The 20204-nt window shown below is 42.1% G+C and overlaps 1 protein-coding gene across 1 annotated transcript in view; it reads right to left on the bottom strand.

The window, feature by feature from the left end:
- Positions 1 to 20204, bottom strand: part of ARHGEF10 (Rho guanine nucleotide exchange factor 10) — a 176930-nt gene that overhangs the window by 51934 nt on the left and 104792 nt on the right. The window contains exons 19-22 of the mRNA XM_074947778.1: positions 4779 to 4894; positions 2904 to 3031; positions 2617 to 2717; positions 381 to 502 (exon numbers count right to left, since the gene is read on the bottom strand). Coding sequence (XP_074803879.1) covers positions 381 to 502; positions 2617 to 2717; positions 2904 to 3031; positions 4779 to 4894 — 467 coding nt within the window. The remainder of the gene's footprint in view (positions 1 to 380; positions 503 to 2616; positions 2718 to 2903; positions 3032 to 4778; positions 4895 to 20204) is intronic.

Genomic DNA, 20204 nt, shown 5'->3' with positions numbered 1-20204 from the left:
AGTGGATTTTGGTTACTATAAATTGTGGTTCTGCTCTGAAAAGGGACACTGCAAATATGACATCATGGGGTGGTTCATGTTTAACATCTCAATTTATAAATCAAATGTGCTCAGTTTATTTTTGTCACTAAAGTCAGCAGCAAATATGATTTTGAACAGACTTCAGGAAAGATCCATTAAGCACAAGTACCATTTTTATATCACTTTTTAAAGTAAAACTGCATTTTCACATAAGAACCACGTACCCTGGGATACGTTAGCAGAAGCTTGCAGAAGCAAGCCTGAATCAAACCAAACAAATGTATTCCTAAGATGTGATTGTATGTTAAACCCTTAGCAGTGAGCTCACACATATTACGTAAGATACCAAAACTATTCACCTTAAATTCCTGTTGTTTGGCCACCATTACTGGCATGTGTCTAACAAGGAGAGGATGCTTCTCTTTTTTGATCTGATTCCCATCGTCTTCTACACAGAACCACCCCAGGAGGTTCTCCTCTGCTGTAATGGCAAAACGTAAAATACCCCACAGTGCTTTCACTTAATAGCTCCTAACAGCTCACTAAAAATATAGATAAAACAAACTGTTCTATCAATCTTTTAATCTCAAACAGCCCCAGTTTATAAAAGAATATTATTTGTTATTACATCTGTATTTTGGGGGAGTATATGAGATGTAAAATAACACACTAATATGTAAATCTGAACTGAGCTATCTACAACTCTTTAATTTCATTCCATTCAAATTCAAAATGATCTGGACAAACTGGAGAAATGGTCTGAAGTTAATAGGGTGAAATTCAATAAGGACAAATGCAAAGTGTTCCTTCCTAAATAGAGTAATCAGTTGCACATATACAAAATTGGAAATGACTGCCTAGGAAGGAGTACTGTAGAAAGGGACCATCTGGGGGTCATAGTGGACCACAAGCGAAATATGAGTCAACAGCGTAACACTGTTGCAAAAAAAAAAAAAAAAAAAAGCAAACATCATTCTGGGATGCATTAGCAGGAGTGTTGTAAGCAAGACATGAGAAGTAATTCTTCTACTCTACACCACACTGATTAGGCCTCAACTGTAGTATTGTGTCCAGTTCTGGATGCCACATGTCAGGAAAGATGTGGACAAACTGGAGAAAATCCAGAGAAGAGCAACAAAAATGATTAAAGGTCTAGAAAACATGACCTATGAGGGCAGATTGAAAAAACTGGGTTTGTTTAGTCTGGAAAAGAGAAGACTGAGAGGGGACATGCTAACAGTTTTCAAGTACATAAAAGGCTGTTACAAGGAGGAGGGGGAAGAATGATTGTTTTTAACCACTGAGGAAAGGACAAGAAGCAATAGGCTTAAATTGCTTTTATTAAAGAAGGTTTTGGTTGGACATAAGGAAAAACTTCCTAACTGTCAGGGTGGTTAAGCACTGAAATAAATTGCCTAGGGAGGCTGTGGAATCTCCATCATTGGCAATTTTTAAGAGTAGATTAGATAAACACCTGTCAGGAGTGGTCTAGATAAGTGGTCTCCAACCTTTTCATACCCAAGATAATTTTTTTGAATCTAAAGGCAACCCAGGATCTGCCCCGCCCCGCTCCACTCACTCCATCCCCACCTCTCTCCGTTGGTTGCTCTCCTCCATCTTCACTCACTTTCACTGGGCTGGGGCAGAGGGTTGGGGTTCAGGACGGGGTGCAGGCTCTGGGCTGGGGCCAAGGGGTTCACAGTGCAGGAGGGGGTGAGGGGTGCAAGCTCTAGGAGGGAATTTGGGTGCAGGAGGGGGCTCCAGGCTGGGACAGAGTGTTGAGGTGCAGGAGGGGGTCCAGGGTGCTGGCTCTGGGGCTTCGGGTGCAGGAGGGGTTCCAGACACAGAAGGAGGTATGGGGTGCTGGCTCTGGGAGGGGGCTCAAGGCTGGGGCTTGGGGTGCAGGATGGAGTTTGGGGTGTTGGCTCTGGGAGGGGGCTCATGGTGGGGTTCAGGGTGCAGGAGGGGGTATGGTGTGCTGGCTCCGGGAGGGGGCTCAGGGATGGGGGTTGGGGTGCGGCCTCCCGCTGGCCAGCACTTACCTCCAGTGGCTCCCGGTCAGCGGCAGGCGCAGAGAGGCTAAGGCAGGTTCCTTGCCTACCGCGGCCCCACACTGCTCCAGGAAGGGGCCAACAGGCCCCTGCAGCCCCTGGGGGGGAGACGTGGCTCCACGCGCTGCCCCTCTCTGTAAGCACCACCCCCACAGCTTACCCTGCCAATGGGAGCTGCAGGGGTGAGGCTTGCAGGCAGGAGCAGAGCACAGAGAGAGACTCCGACCCCTGGGGCTGCACTGGCCACTTCTGGGAGCGGTGTTGGGCCAAGGTAGGTTGGTGTTGGTTCTGCTTTGAGCAGGGGGATTGGACTAGATGACCTCCTGAGGTCTCTTCCAACCCTACTCTTCTATGATTCTTCAGCGATATACTCTTATTACTATATACTGTAACTTGATTTCCAACTTCTACAGGAAGTCTTTCCATAAATAAATTAATCTTTGAACACACATTATATTGTAACCTAAAAACTATCTAGAGAAAGAGTTAACATTCTCTCAACTTGATACAGTGCTTCAGTTAGCTTAAGGCAACTAAGTCTTACCAAGAGCAAGCTTAGCCATTTGTAAATTGGTGATCCAAGACTGTTTGATAGCAGGAGTAAATGTATTGAACACTGCAGTAAAGAAAGTTGGCCGCCCAGACCTGTGAGACATTAAAGAAATAATAATCACTTTTCTATAAACTCTCTAAAAATTAAATGAAACATCTTGTTCTAACAAGTACAGGACACAGTCAGGGCTAGGAATGCTGAGGAACACGATGAGCTCTTTATTCCTTTCTTATGCATACACACACTGAGAAAGTTTTAGATTTAAAATTTCTACTGACTTGTCCTGCTTCCCGGGAAGCTGCAGCTGAATTCTGCAGCGATCTGCAGCTCTGATTTCATCTTCTTTTTTCAGTATAAGTTTTTGTAAACCTGACGTCCAGTCGTGGGCCACTGATTGGTTTAAGTTCTGCAAGATTAAAAGAAAAGGCGCCCATGTACAATACTAACACATTCTCCTTTAAGCTAACTCTGCCACTAACAATTTATGAATGACACATTAACCTTTTTTCTCTGCACACATTGCACATGAATAATTTACACAGATTTGTTAATGCCAGTCAAAATTATTCGACAAATGTTTGTCAACATGTTTCATCTGATGATGGACTTTCAAACAGTTTATTGCAAGTACAGCTGGGTGAATAGAGCAGAACATATTCACAAACATCTGATGGAATAAAAAATATAAATTTGCTTCAGCTGTATTCAGGACCCTTTAATTACCTTTCACTGAACATTTATACAAGCCAACTTTTGTCTTGTACGTTTTTTGTAGAAAAAAAGTTCAAATCCTTGTGCAAATGCCACATTTGCTCAAATATTCAAACCAGAGGTACTTGTTTAAGCATCTTGAAAGTTCTCTGTGGGGTTGGGAGTTATTTAGTCAGGTAGCAGAGACAATACCATGTAATTTAGGTGATCCGTCATCTTGCAGGAGTATATCTGATACACTCAAAGCAATAATGATGGTGAGCAGTCCATATTCTGAAGTAGATTAATTTCAAATTTTATATAATTTTATATAAATCAAAGTTTCAATCACAAAGAAAGAGAGGCCTTATTCTTCAAATAAATATGAACAGTTCACCCTTTACCACCTGCAAGTAAGTAAGTATTCAATATTCAAAACTGATGCTTCTTTGACTGGCTATGTAAGTGGCATGGTATTGTATGCTCCTAGCTCCTGACTAGTTTCCAGTCTGAATATTTACAATAATGCACCCGAAATTCACCAAAATTTTGCAAAATTCCCATCAAAATCATTGATTCAGTGAAAATTCCTAACAGTACATTAGCAGTGTTGCCATCACCTGCAATGTTATCACAAGTCTTGCAATATTTTATGTTTTACTTAATGCTCCGATAATGGAGACAAGAGATTATGTGAGAATCTCAGCTTTCATTTATCAAAATATTAAGCTTCTAGCCCCCATGGTTGCAAAAGAAAAACTTGAGAATGTGTCCCAAATACACCCTAAAAGGCTCAAACCAGAAGGTGAATTAAAAAACCCTATCTGGCTTAAAAATCATAAAATTGTACAATCTCATGATTTTGGGGGCCTTACTCATGATTTTTGAACATTCAGGGTGAGCAATAGTATAGTTGTTTGCTGGAATATATGGTAAAAAGAAAACAAATGTGGTGTGAACACAGCTTAAGCAAATTAGTGTAAAAATACAAATGGATGTTCATGAATAACTTTGTTACAGTATTCACCCAATTTTAACTCCTGTACCATCACAAAAAGAGTGGGACTAGGTATTTGGGGTGGGTGTTAAGATCCTTAGACAGATATGATAAAGCAGCAGTGTAATGCTGTGTAAAACAATCTTCCCACCCCTACATGGCCCAATCCTAAGAAAGCATTCTTGTACTCATATTCGCTTAGCAGCTACTGGGCAAATGCAGACACTTTTTACCCCCCCCCCCCACACACACACACACAACAGAGAGAAACAAGATTAGAAAGCGAGCTGTAATCTAGTTATAACTCTAAACATTTAACAGTAAATCAATTACTGGAGTTAAAAATGATTATACGCTGTCCAGGGAGAACTAAAGAATGCTGTACAGAGCTCTCAGGAAGGACTGTTTGATTCTACAGCTTTAGGACTGGAAGTGTATTTTGAAAATGTCAGGCTTTGGATGTTACCTGATAGTTTCCTTTAAGACTGCCTATCAGTTGACTAATTTGACTGACAACATTCAAATCATGTAAAAGATTCTGCAAATCATGGTACAGTTGTCCTGGTCCCATATAAAGTTTGTCTGAAATACATAAAAATGTGTGTTATATACAACAAAATATCCAATTCTGCAGCCAAAGAAAAAGTGAAGGTGAGAAATATCAACCTACAAGCTGCTGGTATTTAATTCTATATACAGGCCAGGCTAAACAGGGCTAGCTTGCTCCTTCTCATACACAAAAAAGAGATGAGTGTCCTGCTATGTAGAGACACCGAGGATGGAATTCACAAGGGGGATTTAGGCACTCCAAAGCTCAGCACACAACGTCCACTCCACAGACATGGTAAAATTGACAAGGGATAAAAAATACCAAAAACATAAAACAAGTCAGAATCAATAAGTAGAGAGCGACCACAGCAGCTCCAGTTACATCATCTTCTTGTCAACTGCTGGAAATGGCCCACCTTGATTATCACTACAAAAGGTTTTTTCCCCCCGCTCTCCTGCTGGTAATAGCTCACCCTACCTGATCACTCTCATTACAGTGTGTATGGTAACACCCATTGTTCCATGTTCTCTGTGTATATAAATCTCCCCACTGTATTTTCCACTGAATGCATCCGATGAAGCGAGCTGTAGCGCATGAAAGCTTATGCTCAAATAAATGTTAGTCTCTAAGATGCCACAAGTACTCCTTTTCTTATTGCGGATACAGACTAACACGGCTGCTACTCTGAAATCTTCTACTTAGCGTATGCGCAACATGCCTCAGGTGGCAAGCGATCAGGATTCATCACTGAATTTGATCCACTGGGTGGATCATTAGCTTCCTCGGCCCAGGCTGGGTACTGACAGGGAGTGCGACATGAACACTGATCCAAGACCCCCGCTCCAGTTAATTAACTTTGGAATCCATTATAGTGAGCAATCATGAGAACTCCCTGGATACTTTGGTTTAGTATATAATCCGCTATATGAATGCAACTGCTCTGAACAACTACATATACCAACCCTTTCCCCATAGATATTGTGGGTTCAGTCCACAGCTGTAATTATTTTATTTAACGTGCATTTATTATTTAATGTATATTTATCTACTTATTTAACCATAGGTGTGTCTGACACCTTAGAAAATATAAAACACAAGATTTTTGTGTAGTGCCTGTGAGCAATGATATAGGGAACCGTTGGGTTTACCTCGATTTATACAACTACAGAATGACTGTAACTTTCATCCAGTGTTCTTTTTCCCTGTGCTGCATGTTAATGATAAGTACAATGTAGCCTTTCTTAACCTCACATTCAACTCAGTGTGTAAGAAAGAAAGTGTACATTTAGTTTACTACATAAAATGCAAACAATTAATTCCCAAGTAGAAACTGAGAAGAGGAAGATTTGTATCTGATATCTTTTTACAATTTGCTTTGTACATGAGAAATAACTGAATTAATGCATGTCGACTCCCACTAACTCTGCTTCCAGAAAAAGCTGCATTTGAAATTCCTAAACAGTTCTTTCCCCATCCCCTTCTTTTGTCTTCCTATTCTCTTACGTTTTGGCTAATCAATGTTCATAAGTCATAATTTTTTATTAAGGACCAGAATTTGCCATTCTTATTCCTATGTAGTAGTTGTTTTTCAGCGGGGCTACTCACAAAGTAAAGTACTATGCAATGTGAATAACAGACTGGCAAACTCTAACCCCAAACAGTGAGAATGTGCTGAACACTGTACAAGGCACAAAATGAAACAACCTCTACCCCTCCAGTGCTTAAAATGAATTTTAGCCTGCTCCCAGGTAGTCAGTAATTTAGCCAAGGAATTTGTGATGGATCACATTTACTTACCTGTCTTATTTTTGACCTCCATTTCCCTAACATTCATGTGTATTTGCAACCTTCTCTGATCAGTAACTAGGTATGGACATAAACCAAACACCCATGAAATTTGCTGAAGCTCAATTCTGAACCTGGATACAGTCTAAACTTCATAGATGGATCTATATAGTGGCTTAAACCAGATCCAAATTTCTTTAGACTTCTGGGAGTTTCAAATCCAAATGCAAACCTAACCACTGTGGTTCACCTATCTCTGGTAGAAAACAAACTAGCGGTGTGCCATTTCCATGGTTTGTTAATTTATTATATAATGGATCAAAACATGAGTTTGTGCTAAAAGGGACACCTTCCTGTAGATTAGGCCCACTGACCCATCATTGATGAAGCAGTTGCAGACAAAGATAATTTATAAGTTAATAGATAATATATGCAAATATTTTGTAAGATAATTTGTCTTCATTTAAAACACCTAATATATGTAAATATCTTAATAAAAAACTCTATTAAAGAACACTACAGAGGCTAGTTTATGAACTATACCAGATTTGTTTCCAATATATTCCTAATTACATTTAGTATAGTTAATACATGAGTTGACATCTAGTAGCCATAATCCACTTGTGCTGGTACTTATAAGTATAGCTATTCAAATGCAAACATTTAAATTTAAATTTTAAATATAAAAACTTCATACAAAATTTAAAGCTTGTGGACCTGATTCAAGGGGGGAAAATAGACACTCAGTTTCCATGCTGCACAAGGCTGAAAAAGCAAGTTTGTGCAATTTCTCTTGTTATGTGCAGAGCCATATCAGTTGTAAAACAGATGCCATTTACTGCAACTTTATGAGGGAGGAGATAACTGATGAGTTGCAAATGACTATGCCTCTTCTCCTCATGATGATTTTATTCTATTCTATCCTAGTCATATTCTTATATCACCCTAACCACAGTAGCTAATGAACACCTTCCAGAAGTGAAATTAAGGGATGTGACTAGCATATGCCAAATGTGGTTTTCGTTCAGTCCCTTCTGTGAGGGTTGCTCATCTTATTATTTATTTTATTTTTAAATATCTACAGCACTATGTGTTTTATTTTATGACTGAAGGCAAGCTCAGAGAACAGCCCCGTATACATGGTATGGGAAGAGGTGAAGTTTGAGGCTATTTTTTGATTCTGCAGGAGTTTTCTCCACAGCCTTAGGGGGGGCCACCAAGAAAGCTGTCTCCTACACAGATGAGCTTTATCCTTGCAGTGGACAGATTGTGCCTGAGGAGCACAGATGTTGACCGCGGTCCTCTTCCTGGAGCTTTAGATCTTCTTACAGATATCCTAGCCCCAGACCATTGAATGCCTTGAAGATAATGACAGAGATTTTGAATTTGACTCAATAATTGTCATCTCAGTCTATTTTCTCTGTATTATGATGTTTTATAGGCTTTTAATAATACTTCAAAATAAATGGATGTAATAAAAGTATCAAAACAAATCAATTAACTCAGGGATTGAGAGTCCATAATGCAGAAGATTAAATGAAAGACATTTTAGGCTCATTCATTAAAGACCAAAAGTTTTACAACAAAAAAGAAAAAGCTAATAGGCAAATGGTATGAGTGAGACGCAAATGCTAGAAGTAAGGAAAACAAATAATAGTTTAAGAATATTTGTTCATCTTCTGCTATTCCTAAGAACCTAGGGCAGGGGCGGGCAAACATTTTGGCCTGAGGGCCGCATCAGGTTTCGGAAATTGTATGGAGGGCGGGTTAGGGGAGGCTGTGTCTCCCCAAACAGCCAGGCATGGCCCAGCCCCTATCCCACCCCCCCAGACTCCTGCCCCATCCAACTCCCCTGTTCCCTGATGGCCCCCCCGGGACCTCTGCCTCATCCACACACACCCCGGCTCCCTGTCCCCCTGCCTGCTCCCGGAACCCCCACCCCTGACTGCCCCCTGCCACCCCATCCAACCCCTCCTCTCATTCCTGACTGCTCCCTCAGGACCCTCGCCCCATTCAACCACCCCTTCTCCCTGACTGCCCCCGGAACCCCTGCCTGCTCCCTGCCACCCCATCCAACCCCTCCTCCTTCCTGACTGCCCCCCCTCCGTTCCCTGCCTTCTGACCACCCTGACCCCTATCCACACCACCACCCCCAAACTCCCCTGCCCTCTATCCAACCCCCCCGCTCTCTGCCCTACGACCGCGCTGCCTGGAGCACCGCTGGCTGGTGGTACTACAGCCATGCTGCCCGGCTGGAGCCAATCCTGCCACCGCACAGCCCAGAGCACTGGATAAGGCCGGGCTCTGCAGCTGCGCTGCCCCAGGAGCTCCCAGCCCCACCCCCCAAGCATTGTGGCGGCACAGTGAGCTGAGGCTGCAGGGGAGGGAGAACAACAGGGGAGGGGCCGGGCGAGCCTCCTGGGCCCAGGGCTCAGGGGCAGGTCAGGAGGGTCCCATGGGCCAGATGTGGCCCGAGGGCCATAGTTTGCCCACATCTGACCGAGGGCCAAATTCAGAGGAAATGAAAATGATAGTGTAAGTTTTCATTAAGGGCCAGATCCAAAGTCCATGGTAGTCAATGGGTGTATTGGCTTTGGATGGGTCCTTAGTAGGCATATATTATATCAGGGAACGTAAAACACAAAATAAGCAGGTGTAAATTACATGCCTATGGGACTACAAAGGAGGTGCTTTTCCTGTTACAATTTCCACCCTCTGCCTCAAAACAAATCTTATTCCCAAATACTGGGTTTTAATTTACATGTACATTTACATTACCTCTGAATTTGATCCCCCGTGGGGTTAACCACTACAAGGTAACATGTTTTGAAATAGGAATGGCTTTGCCTATACTATGTACTAAGAGGTGGCTAATGACATGTTAATTAACTCTTGTTAGTTAATGTGCTCTCCAGCACAACTTTATTTTCCCAGTGTAGTCAACGCCTAAATGCGTACGTCACACATTTCAAGCTGGAGATGTAAATTCCAGCTTGGGGAGACACACCTGCTCTAGCTTGGATGGAGCCAGTATGCTAAAAATAGAATGTAGCCAGGGCAGCATGAGCTGCAGGAGGGACTAGCCGCCCTCAGTACATATCTGTGATCTCAGACAAGATCATACTTGGGGCAGCTAGCCTCTCCCAACACTCGCACTGCTGCAGCTACACTTCTATTTTTAGCACAATAGCTCAATCAGAGCTAATGTGGGTACATCTCCTTGAGCTGGAATTTACACCACCAACTCAAAGGGTAGATGTACCCAATGAGCACAGAAGAGGCAAGGATCTGTAAACAGCCTAGCTCTTCTGGACAATGATGTGCATGGGGAGAAAGGATGCGGCAGACCATAATTAAGGCTGCACGTTTGTCACGGAGGTCATGGATTCCGTGACTTTCTGGGACTTCTGCAATGGCCACCCCTCCGCCAGCAGCAGCAGAAGTTTGGGTGGGGGCTTAGGGCTGGGGTGTGGGTGAGGGCTCTGGGCAGCGCTTACCTCAGGGGGCTCCCCAGAAGCAGGACCATTCCTCATCTCCTAGGGGGAGGCACAGCCAGGGGGCTCTATGCGCTGCCTCCACCTGCAGGCACCACCTCCGCAGCTCCATTGGCCACAGTTACTGGCCAATGGGAGCTGCGGAGCCAGTACTCGGGGAGGAGGCAGCACACAGAGCTGCGTGGCTGCACCTCCACATAGGAGCTGAGGGATGTCACTGTTCCTGGGGAGGCGCGGAGCTGAGTAGGCAGCCTGCCAGTCCCGCCAAACACCAACAATACCGGGCTGCCTGCCCCCACCCCCGCACGGGTCCCAGCCCCCACCACAGCACCCGTGGCGCCTCCACGGGCTGCTCCCCACCCAGAGAATCTCTGGTGCCCCTGGGCTGTCCCCTCTCCCCCGAAGATTTAGTCAGGGATATATAGTAAAAGTTATGGACAGGTCACGGGCAGTAAACAAATATTCATGGCCTGTGACCTGTCCATGACTTTTACTATAAATGCCCATGACTAAAACGTAGCCTTAGTCACAATAACCTATAATAACTAATGGTGATGGGAAAAGGTATGAAAGGGAGACAGAATAACTGAATTAGTCTAAACAAAAAGGCCAAGTTGATATAATTCCAGGACTGTGTTGCAAAAATGCTTGTTAGAAACAGGAGATGTATGTGGAACCAGAAGTTAATGAGCCAAAATTGGTATGTCAGATATTAGGTCTCACTGGTGGAAAAAGTAAATGAGGAGATGGGCTATTTCACCCATCACTCCCTTAGTAAGCTGCTGGTGGACAGGAAAATATTCTTGAATATTTGTATGGACCTTCACAGACGCTGACACATGGGGAATGTTCAGACGTCACTGATAAAGACCTCTATGCCAAATTGGACAACATTCATCCCATTCTGCAACACGGGAAGCATTCTCCACTCCAAGTTCTCCAATTCATTTGTGATGCAGAGCTGAAGGACACTTTTCCTTATGTGTGGATAGCTTTGAGGATTCTGCTCAAGCTGCCAGTCATGGTCGCAAGTGGTGAGCACAGCTTTTTGAAGCTCTGGCTCATTGAAACATATCTTCCATCGATGATGGCTGATGAGAGACTGACATCACTTGCTATTTTATCACTTGAAAATGCCATTGGCCAGTCTTTGGATCTCTCTGATGCTGTGCTTCAGTTCGTGAGAAGGCGAGAAAAGCGACCTTTTCAACTAAAGGGTTAACATTCTAAGGCGGTCACCGACTGTAACACTATCTCACACTGGCCCACCCAATACAGGTGCACAGTTCAATTTCTTCATGTTAGTACCTTTCAGTTATTCTTAAAATTAAAACGTTTCTATATGCTTAGAGGAAATAATTTTATTTGCTTATATATGGCATGAATAAATACAGATTTACAGCTCCTAGCATGCAAATTTATCGTCTTACATGACAGGAATATCGTGCATAAATGTCATCGTGAAATGGGCTAATAATGCAATAAAAAATAAGGTATTAAAAAGTTTAACAAATGGAGGGGGAGAGGCACCAAAGATGCTCCTTGCCTGGGGCGCCATTTGGTCGAGGGCCGGCCCTGACGCTGCAACCCTTCCCCAATCTCACAGCTGGCTTGCGTCGGTCAACTGTGCAGCTTCTGCCCCCCAACATGCCTTGTCTCCCCACCACACTGAGACACCAGGCAGCACAATTTCCTCCACTGAGCACAGCAAGCAGCTGCAGCTCCTTTCCTGTGATGGCCAGCACAGGAGCAGTGACATTAATGTGCACTGACAAGCCAGCTGCTCCCTGGGGTCCCCTCTGTTGGGCTCCCCTTTTCGTTGCTCCCCACAGCAACTGTGCAGTAAATGGTGTATGCTATATCCTGGGGCATTGCAAGACTTCTGGATACTACAGCTCTGAGCAGATCACCTTCTCTCCCCCCCCCTTCTTTAATAAGAATTAATCCTTATTTACATTAGTGAGCAATTACTTGCATAAATAGTCCATTGACTTCTATTGTGAGTGGGATGGTTCACAATCTGGCCCTTCGTAATTTCTGATAGATTTATGCTACTTTATGTATTATTATTTTTATTTGAAAAAATCAGGAGGAATCAAATTCCATTTGCATCTCATTTTACACATTTCTAAAAGCTACATTCAGCATTCCCTGAATATTGTGAATGTTTATACAAATATTTGTGTATCGCATCTCACATTAGTACCAAAGATTGTTAGTGGAAATACTCCTGGTTATCTATTATATTGCAAAATAACTTTCTAACAAGCTGCTCCTTGAGTATGATTACATTAATTACTTTAGTTTCATGCAATCAGTACATGAGCATATGACATTGATATAAATTCCTTGGAAACAGATGTACTGACATGAAGTAAAAACACAAGACAGAAAAATAATGCTTAAGAAAAGCTCAACTTTATAATAAATATGAAATAGCTCTTTTTTTTTGAGCACTGAAGAGCACCGTTTCTTCAAAATCAGACCATAAAAATCCAATCAAACTGGATTTGATGATAAATATTCATCTGTTAAAAACAATAGTCAAAACTAAGATGGGATATTTTTCTGACTACAATTACAGTATGTTATTGCGATACAACACAAAGTCAATTGTAAGCTTGAAGGTGATGCCAGGTTTAAATGATCCTGGGAAGGCAGTCAGGCCAATAATTTGACATGCCAGCTGTGGTCTGGATTGTGAGGGCAAGTGTACGTATTATTTCTTCCTCCCACTGAGCCATCTGCTTGCAGTATATTGAAACTTACAAGAATCCAACACTATGAGGGTGAGGAAGATTTAAATCTGATTTTGAACGCAGAAGATCAGCTGAGGTCTGGGGAGAAATTGTATTTTTAAAGGGTTCTGATGTATAGACAAAATTACTGTCTTTGGGAAAACTATACTAAATTTGAACTGTTACCGATTCCTGCACTCCAAAGGAATAAGGCACAGATGAGTACTTGCCACAAAAATTGAATCCAGATTTCAACCACCAAGTTCCAAAGGTGTTCTGGATCCAGGATTATGGTTCAACTCATGACAGACATTGGGACTCTGAAAATTCAGATCTGGATTTAGACTTAGTTAAGGGATGCTCAGATCTCAGGTTTGGGCTAAGAAAATCTATCTCAGGAATGATGCAGCAATAATATGCTCATACTACTTGAATACAACTGCAGATGTTTCATACTTTTCATTCTAAACTTTCTATTTGATGAAGAGTAGCCTTTCTGTGAACATTTTCACAGATAACAGGTGGAGTTTTTTTTGGCTTTATTTTTTAATGACTGGCAGATTTAAGCAGGAGGCAGATGAGCCTAGAGATCCTCAGCTCCATTTAAGGATGTCTGGGTAGGACTAGGATCTTGCTGGAGAGTCAGTATGATGCCCCGAGAGACAGGTGTCTGTTCACTGCACCAAATGGGTGGGACTTAATGAAGGAAAAAATTTAAACTGTTATGGTGAAGCCCCAAGGTTTTGGGCTTCAGACACCTCTTCATGATATCTGGGCACTAGATCGTGCTTCTATAGGTGTTCCACTTTGGAGAGCAAGACACAGGAGGATAAATATACCAGCTGCATGGAATTTGGGAGACCTCGTGTATTAAAGAAAGGTACTCCTCCACAAGAAAGTAAAAGTCTGGTAGAATTATTTACCTGGAAGAGAGTGGCTAAAAAGGACAAGACTTTTATATGATGATTTCAAATACGCCAGCTATTTCCACTACTGATAATTAGGATTAGGGAAAGGAATATAATAATGGGCATGGATGTTGTTATACATTTGGAAACTGACGCTGGCACCCACTGTCAAGTACAGTAGTGAGTGTTCTTCACTTATAAAGGGAATGAGCTATACAACATGACAGACAATCACCTAAAAAGCTAACAACAAATTTCCACACTCCCCTCATTCCATAAAGAGCCACCCCCATTCACTTTCTACTATTAAAATACACTAAAAACAGATGGGGAAAAGCATCATTTGCAGTTAGCTGTGTGTCTCTAATTCCCTGGCTCTGAAAATTCATTATTAATGTTAAAGCCAGGGACAAAGCAAATGAGTTTTTATTTTTAGGCACTGCACTAAAAAGTTCCTGAACATTCTCTTACATAAGCAAGTGCTTTACATCTGCACCACCACCACAATAGTCATTGATATGTGTCTTTCAGTTTAGTCACACACAATGTTACTGTTCCCATGGATACCTCTGTAACTTGTGTGTTTTAAAGACAACATTTTACCAGCTAAGTGGAATTTTATAACAACAATATTACACAACTAGCCCCCTTCAATCCAAAACCTAAAGTTTACCTATGAAGTAGAATCTAAATAAGCTTCTAAAATGTTAATATAGATCCAATCTGCATAAGGATCCTGAAATAGAAGAAAATCTCTATAAAACAATCCCATACGATGTCAGTTTTAAGTTCATGCCACAGACCCAGACTTTCTACCTTATCATATAGAAGGCCCCTTGTGCTTTAATACGTTGTGCCAAATTAATGATCTCAGTAAATTTAAGTGGAGGATGAATTTGGGCATTGTGATTCAAATTCTGCTCACTTTAATTCCATAAAACTCAAAGCCATGCCATATAGGTGTATGTGGTTTAAAATCAACATCTAGAATTGGACACAAGCGAACAGGAAGTCAGTGCTGATTTTAGAAAATGTTTAATACATCTTTCTGGCTAAGCCGTTTGGCAGCTATGTTCTATACCAGCTGCAGCTTTGGAGTGGTCTTCAAGTACAACTCCAAATAGAGTACAGTGGAGTATCCAGTCTAGGTAGAAAGACAGGCTTGGAAAGAAAAAGGATGCAAACACTGATGATATTAGGTGCTTTTGGTCACCAACAAAACCTGGGATTCCAGAAGCACATAGTGCCCTCAAATTGTGACTCTCTTGAGCAGAGATTGGGTGAACCCCTTTAACAACTGGGGCAGGAGGACTACTCACCCTACAACTTGAGGAGCCTTCTCATGAAAATTTAGTTGCATTACCCACTCTAACTTCTACAAGAAAATAAACTCCTATCATACAGAACACCCTCTTCATCTAAGGTACTTATATGGCCCCAAGCATCTCACAATCTTTAATGTATATACCCTCACAACACCTATGAGGTATGGAAGTACTATTACCCAGAGCCACAGAGCCTTGTCTATGGTACTACAAGAAGTTTGTAGCAAAGCTAGGAAACTGAACCAGAGCCACCCAAGTCCCAAGCTAATGCCCTGACCGCTGGATCAACCTTTACCTCCCTGTCAGTGCTACTCTTTCGTCTTCATGTACTATAAATGTGAACATTGGAGAGCTGTCTCAGCATGCACCTGATGTGACAGATCTTAACACTGGAGATAATTTTATATTCACAATCACCCAACCCAGCAATCACTTGCTCAGGCGAGTAACATTACTCATGTGAGCAGCCCCATTACAAGCTACAGGATCTCTTGCAGCTGCAAACACTGTGCAAGGTAGTAAGTGTTTGCAGCACTGGGTCCCTAGTGTGTGAGATTATGTAATAGCAGTGAGGAAACGCAGAGGTTTTTAAAAGGAAGTGAGAAGTAGCTCATGCATTGGGATTGAAGTTTAAGGAACATAAGACACTCCACTTAATCTGGCATGCTAGAAACATTTCTCAGAGAGAGGAGCTGCATTCTGCGAAGGCGAAGGAAGGAAAGTAGTGCATTGGGGAGAGTAAAGGACTGGGAGTTTCAATCTCCCCTGGAAAATTTAGGACCAAAATTCACCAATATTGCAGCCCATAACCGTGGGCACCGGTTTGTATCACCACACACCAAGTAGGGCCAGGAGCAGACCAGCTGGAATTGTGGCTACGAGCAGAGCAAAACCCAGAGGGCACTGTTTCCTTAGGAGGAAGGAAAGCTGCTTCAATCGTTCAGCTGCTCCTGCTCCTTCTTCAGGACAGGAGGAGGAACTGAAAGCAGAATGGCCCAGGAACCCCTGCCCTTTTAACTGAAAGTAATTTAGACCACATCACTAATTTATACATTTGCCACCAACCAGGGATATGAAACAATTTTTTACATCTTGCCTCATTTTTGCTGGACACTCTATTGCAGATGTCCTGCTTTCAGGAGCTGACGAGACAGACGCTCTGATCTTTTCATTTTTATTTCTTCCCCTTCTAGACTCACTGTTCAAAATCAGCCATTTCTACTGCAGCTCTCAGAGTAGTATTATTTCTGCTTTCAAAAGGAACCTTCCTGCCATGTCTGATGAAAATGATGCAAGGGTTTTATATTCTCCAAGCCACTAACAGAAACACAAGTATCCAGTATATCCAGTCAAACTCACTGCTGCATTTGTTTCCATGGTAACTCTTGGAGACATACATAAACCGACTGCAGAAAGCAGAAGGAAACTCAGCAGAGAGAATCATATCTGCATTTTGACATGCTCTTGTTAGTCAACATAACAAATACAAACCACAGAGATCTAAACCACAAACAGATGTGGGTGGAATCTGAATTTTATCCTCAAAAATTTGCTCATGAAGGGAGAAAATATATAACTTAGCTAGGATTAAACCATGGTCCTCACCACCACAGGTGAATCTGTGAAAGTAAAACAGCACCAAACTTCTACCAATAAGACATAATATATTGACTCTTTCTCTCGTATTATTATTTCTTGAGCACTGACAACATGCTCAGCATTGTATGGGAACACACAGGAGAGATGGGCCTCTCTCCCTCCCTCTTTCTAAATCTCAGTTAATTTTTAGCCAGGTAGCCAGAAATGAACTGTGCTGTTGCCTGGGTAACAGTATATACTGTATATCGTTAATGAGCAATGTGGCCAGCAGTGGCAAGCCAAGCAATAGCTGGCAGACCCATGCTTCCCACTCAAAAGAGGCCTTATGACTCACTGGATCACTTCCCCTTTTCTTGCTTTAGAGTCAGTCCTTCTAGGTATTCTTGCCCCAGGTTGCTTTAACCTACACTGGGGCTGGCACAGATCTATCCCAAGAATCAGGGAGCTGTAACAAGCTCCTAAATGGCCTTTCTCTCTGCAGCATCATTTAGAAATGTGACACAGCAGATCCATCACCACAAAAGCAAGCAATATGCTAATTTGGAATCCCAATTGCTAAAGGTCAAGTAAACAGCAGCCACATAAAATTTGACACTTGCCCATAAAGCCCCCCTAAAGAGCAATGATTCTACACTGACATTAATATTACTTGTGCTTCTACATGCAGAGGGAAGAATGTGTAAGTTAAAGCAGCTTGCTCCCTTTGTTAAACTGCTTTTGGAGGGGAATATTCTGGATTTGGTGAATATAAGGGATTCAGCACAGTACATTCATTTTATTTATTTTGGAAAGAGACAACCATTCTCCAACAGGAATACACCAAAAATCAGTAAGTCATATCCACTGCATTCTGACCCGTCCCCTTGTTTATGACAGGAATGTAGGGTGGCATCTTTTTGCTCTAACTTACTGTACACTTTTCTTTGAGCAAACTGGACCTAACTTGCATCCCTTTTATTAAATTTAAATCAAATGGCATTCCACTGGGCCCTAAATGTGTGATCAACCTCTTCAAAAAGCCACTGGACCAAGAAAGAGCAACAAACTAACACGGCAGAAAATAACCCACAAACAAATCCAGTCACCCACAAAGATCATCCAAGAGGAAGAGGAGTGGGCATATTAAAGAAATTCAGAGCATGAGAGTTGTTTAGCATATAACAACACTTAAAATACTAAAACAAAGAATAATAATTCACAAAATACCTAGTACTTGGGCAGCCCTTAAAACATTCAAAGCAATTCATCCTCACAACATTGCTGTGTGGGAAACAGATTAGTATTATAATCCACATTTGAGAGACGGGAAAACTGAGGCAGAGAAGTGACACAACCGTCCCAAGGTCACACAAGCAAGTCAGTGACAGCCAAATATTAAAATTCGGGACTTCTTGAACTTCATGCCCATTCCCCAGACCACATTGTCATGGAAGATAAAATCACTTAGGGAGAGATGGTGAATCCTTTACTCCTACATGTAAACAGTTATGTACAGGAATAGTCTCACCAAAGTTCATGTGAGTCCTGTTCCTAACTACTCACTAGTGGGAGAAAAGGGTTCACTATTTGGCCCTACTGAATGGGAAAGATACATTGCCAAGAGTATCTGGTCTAGTGAGATTTTCAGCAATTTCCTAGTCTAAGATGCCTCCATATTATTTATTTCCCCTGCCTGGTTCTCTCTGGGTCCAAAATCATGACATTTGCTTCTCACCTTTGATACAAAGTCGAACTTTATAATAATGCCCGCTGTGACACTGCACCCCCTCTTCTTCATAGTGATATTATTATGATATGATTATGGTGTAATTATGATTCATTTTGTATAAGATGGTCACGTAAAGTGTCATTGGAAAAGTTCTGATTTGCTGAATGTGATTGTCCTATTTGTATACATGTATTATTTTTGTATCTGAGGTTATGAACTTTGACTATGTATCAGTATTTCACATGTAGTCACACCTGGGTGACGCCCACTAGGCAAGATGCTTCCAATCTAAATAGCTGGTTGTAAAGGGCTCATTCAGGGTAATGGGCCATTAAGGAAAACAATACGCCTTAGGAAAAGCTTATCCCCCACCTGGTGAACCTTGCTGAGAACGCTCCTGACAGCCTATCGATAATGGGGGCTGTGACTTGTAAGGGCATGTGATCAGCCTACATGACTCTGGACTCCATTTTGGGTACCTGTATTTTTCCACAAACTGGTCTGGGAACTGAGTTTGGAACAAAGGGTTCCCACCATATGGAAAGGCTATATAAGGCAAGTAGTGGCATCATCTGTTGTTCTTCACTCCATCACAACTCAACACCTGAGAGAAGCTCCGAAAGAAAAAGATCCCAAGCTACAAAGCAAGTGCAGCTGGTCCTTAAGAATCTGCAAGCCTGCTTGTATCATCAGCCAGGGAGAGAATTTGCTAACTCATAACCTATCTTTCTAGTATCTTAGGCTTAGTTTGCGGTTTTGTTTATTTTACAAAGTAATCTGCTTTGATCTGTTTTCTATCACTGACAATCACTTAAAATCTATCTTTCTGTAGTTAATAAAAGTTGTTTTATATTTTAACCTAAACCAGTGTGCCTTTAAATGAAGTGTCTGGGGAAAAATCTCAGCTTGATTAGCTACCACAAATGTGTATATTCTTCTCCCCATTGAGGGAGGGGCAGGCATATTAATAAGCTTACACTGTACAGATCCCTGTGCAATGCAAGACTATATAATTTTGGGTTTATACTCCAGAGGGGGTGCATGCCAGGGGAGCTGGGAAACTGGCTGGAGTCTACGTTTGCATGTGGGTAGCCCAGTTCAGGTGAGTGGCACCACCTGCTGTTGTGTTGGATGATCACAGGGCCTGGGTGAGGCTGGCTGTGTCCCCAACCCAGCTGTGTGTTGGAGAGGGGCCCCGCGGTTCCCACAGCCCCCAGATTGCACCCAAGGGTGACAAGCCATAACACTCAGATCTTGCAAATATTATGGGGATGAATCAAATGCATATATATCACACAAAAGCTTTCTCTGACAACTCATCCATGATATTTTTAAGCTCCCAATTAAATATCACCATAATTTTTCTGGCATACAATACATCAAGAAGAAGGAGACTATCCAAATTGCATTTCACACTAACAGAGAAGCAGGATTACTCTGAAAATATTTCTACTTTCATGTCTGAATGTTCTGTTCCATATAGTTTCTTATACTGCACTCATCCCCATAGTATCCGAGCTCCTTTCAGCAGTGCAATGAGTAATTTAGCACGTCATTTAGCATGTGTCCGACATTTAGCACACGTCTGTTCTCTCATCCTCTCTCCAGGAGAAGTGTGTGTAGTGGAATGTTTTGTTTTGGATTTTTAAAAAATAATACACACATAGACACATTGCTGCATGTTTGTGTTAGAAACGGCAAGCACAAAGAAATGCACCTGAATGTAGCTTCTTCAGCATTGTGAACAGTTCATTTATGGACTGACAGTTTACTGGATAAGGAAAT

The sequence above is a fragment of the Natator depressus genome, chromosome 3, assembly GCF_965152275.1.
Source record: "Natator depressus isolate rNatDep1 chromosome 3, rNatDep2.hap1, whole genome shotgun sequence".
Taxonomy (NCBI): Eukaryota; Metazoa; Chordata; order Testudines; family Cheloniidae; genus Natator; species Natator depressus.
The sequence above is the reverse complement of the archived record's forward strand: the minus strand, read 5'-3'. Positions and strand labels throughout refer to the sequence as shown.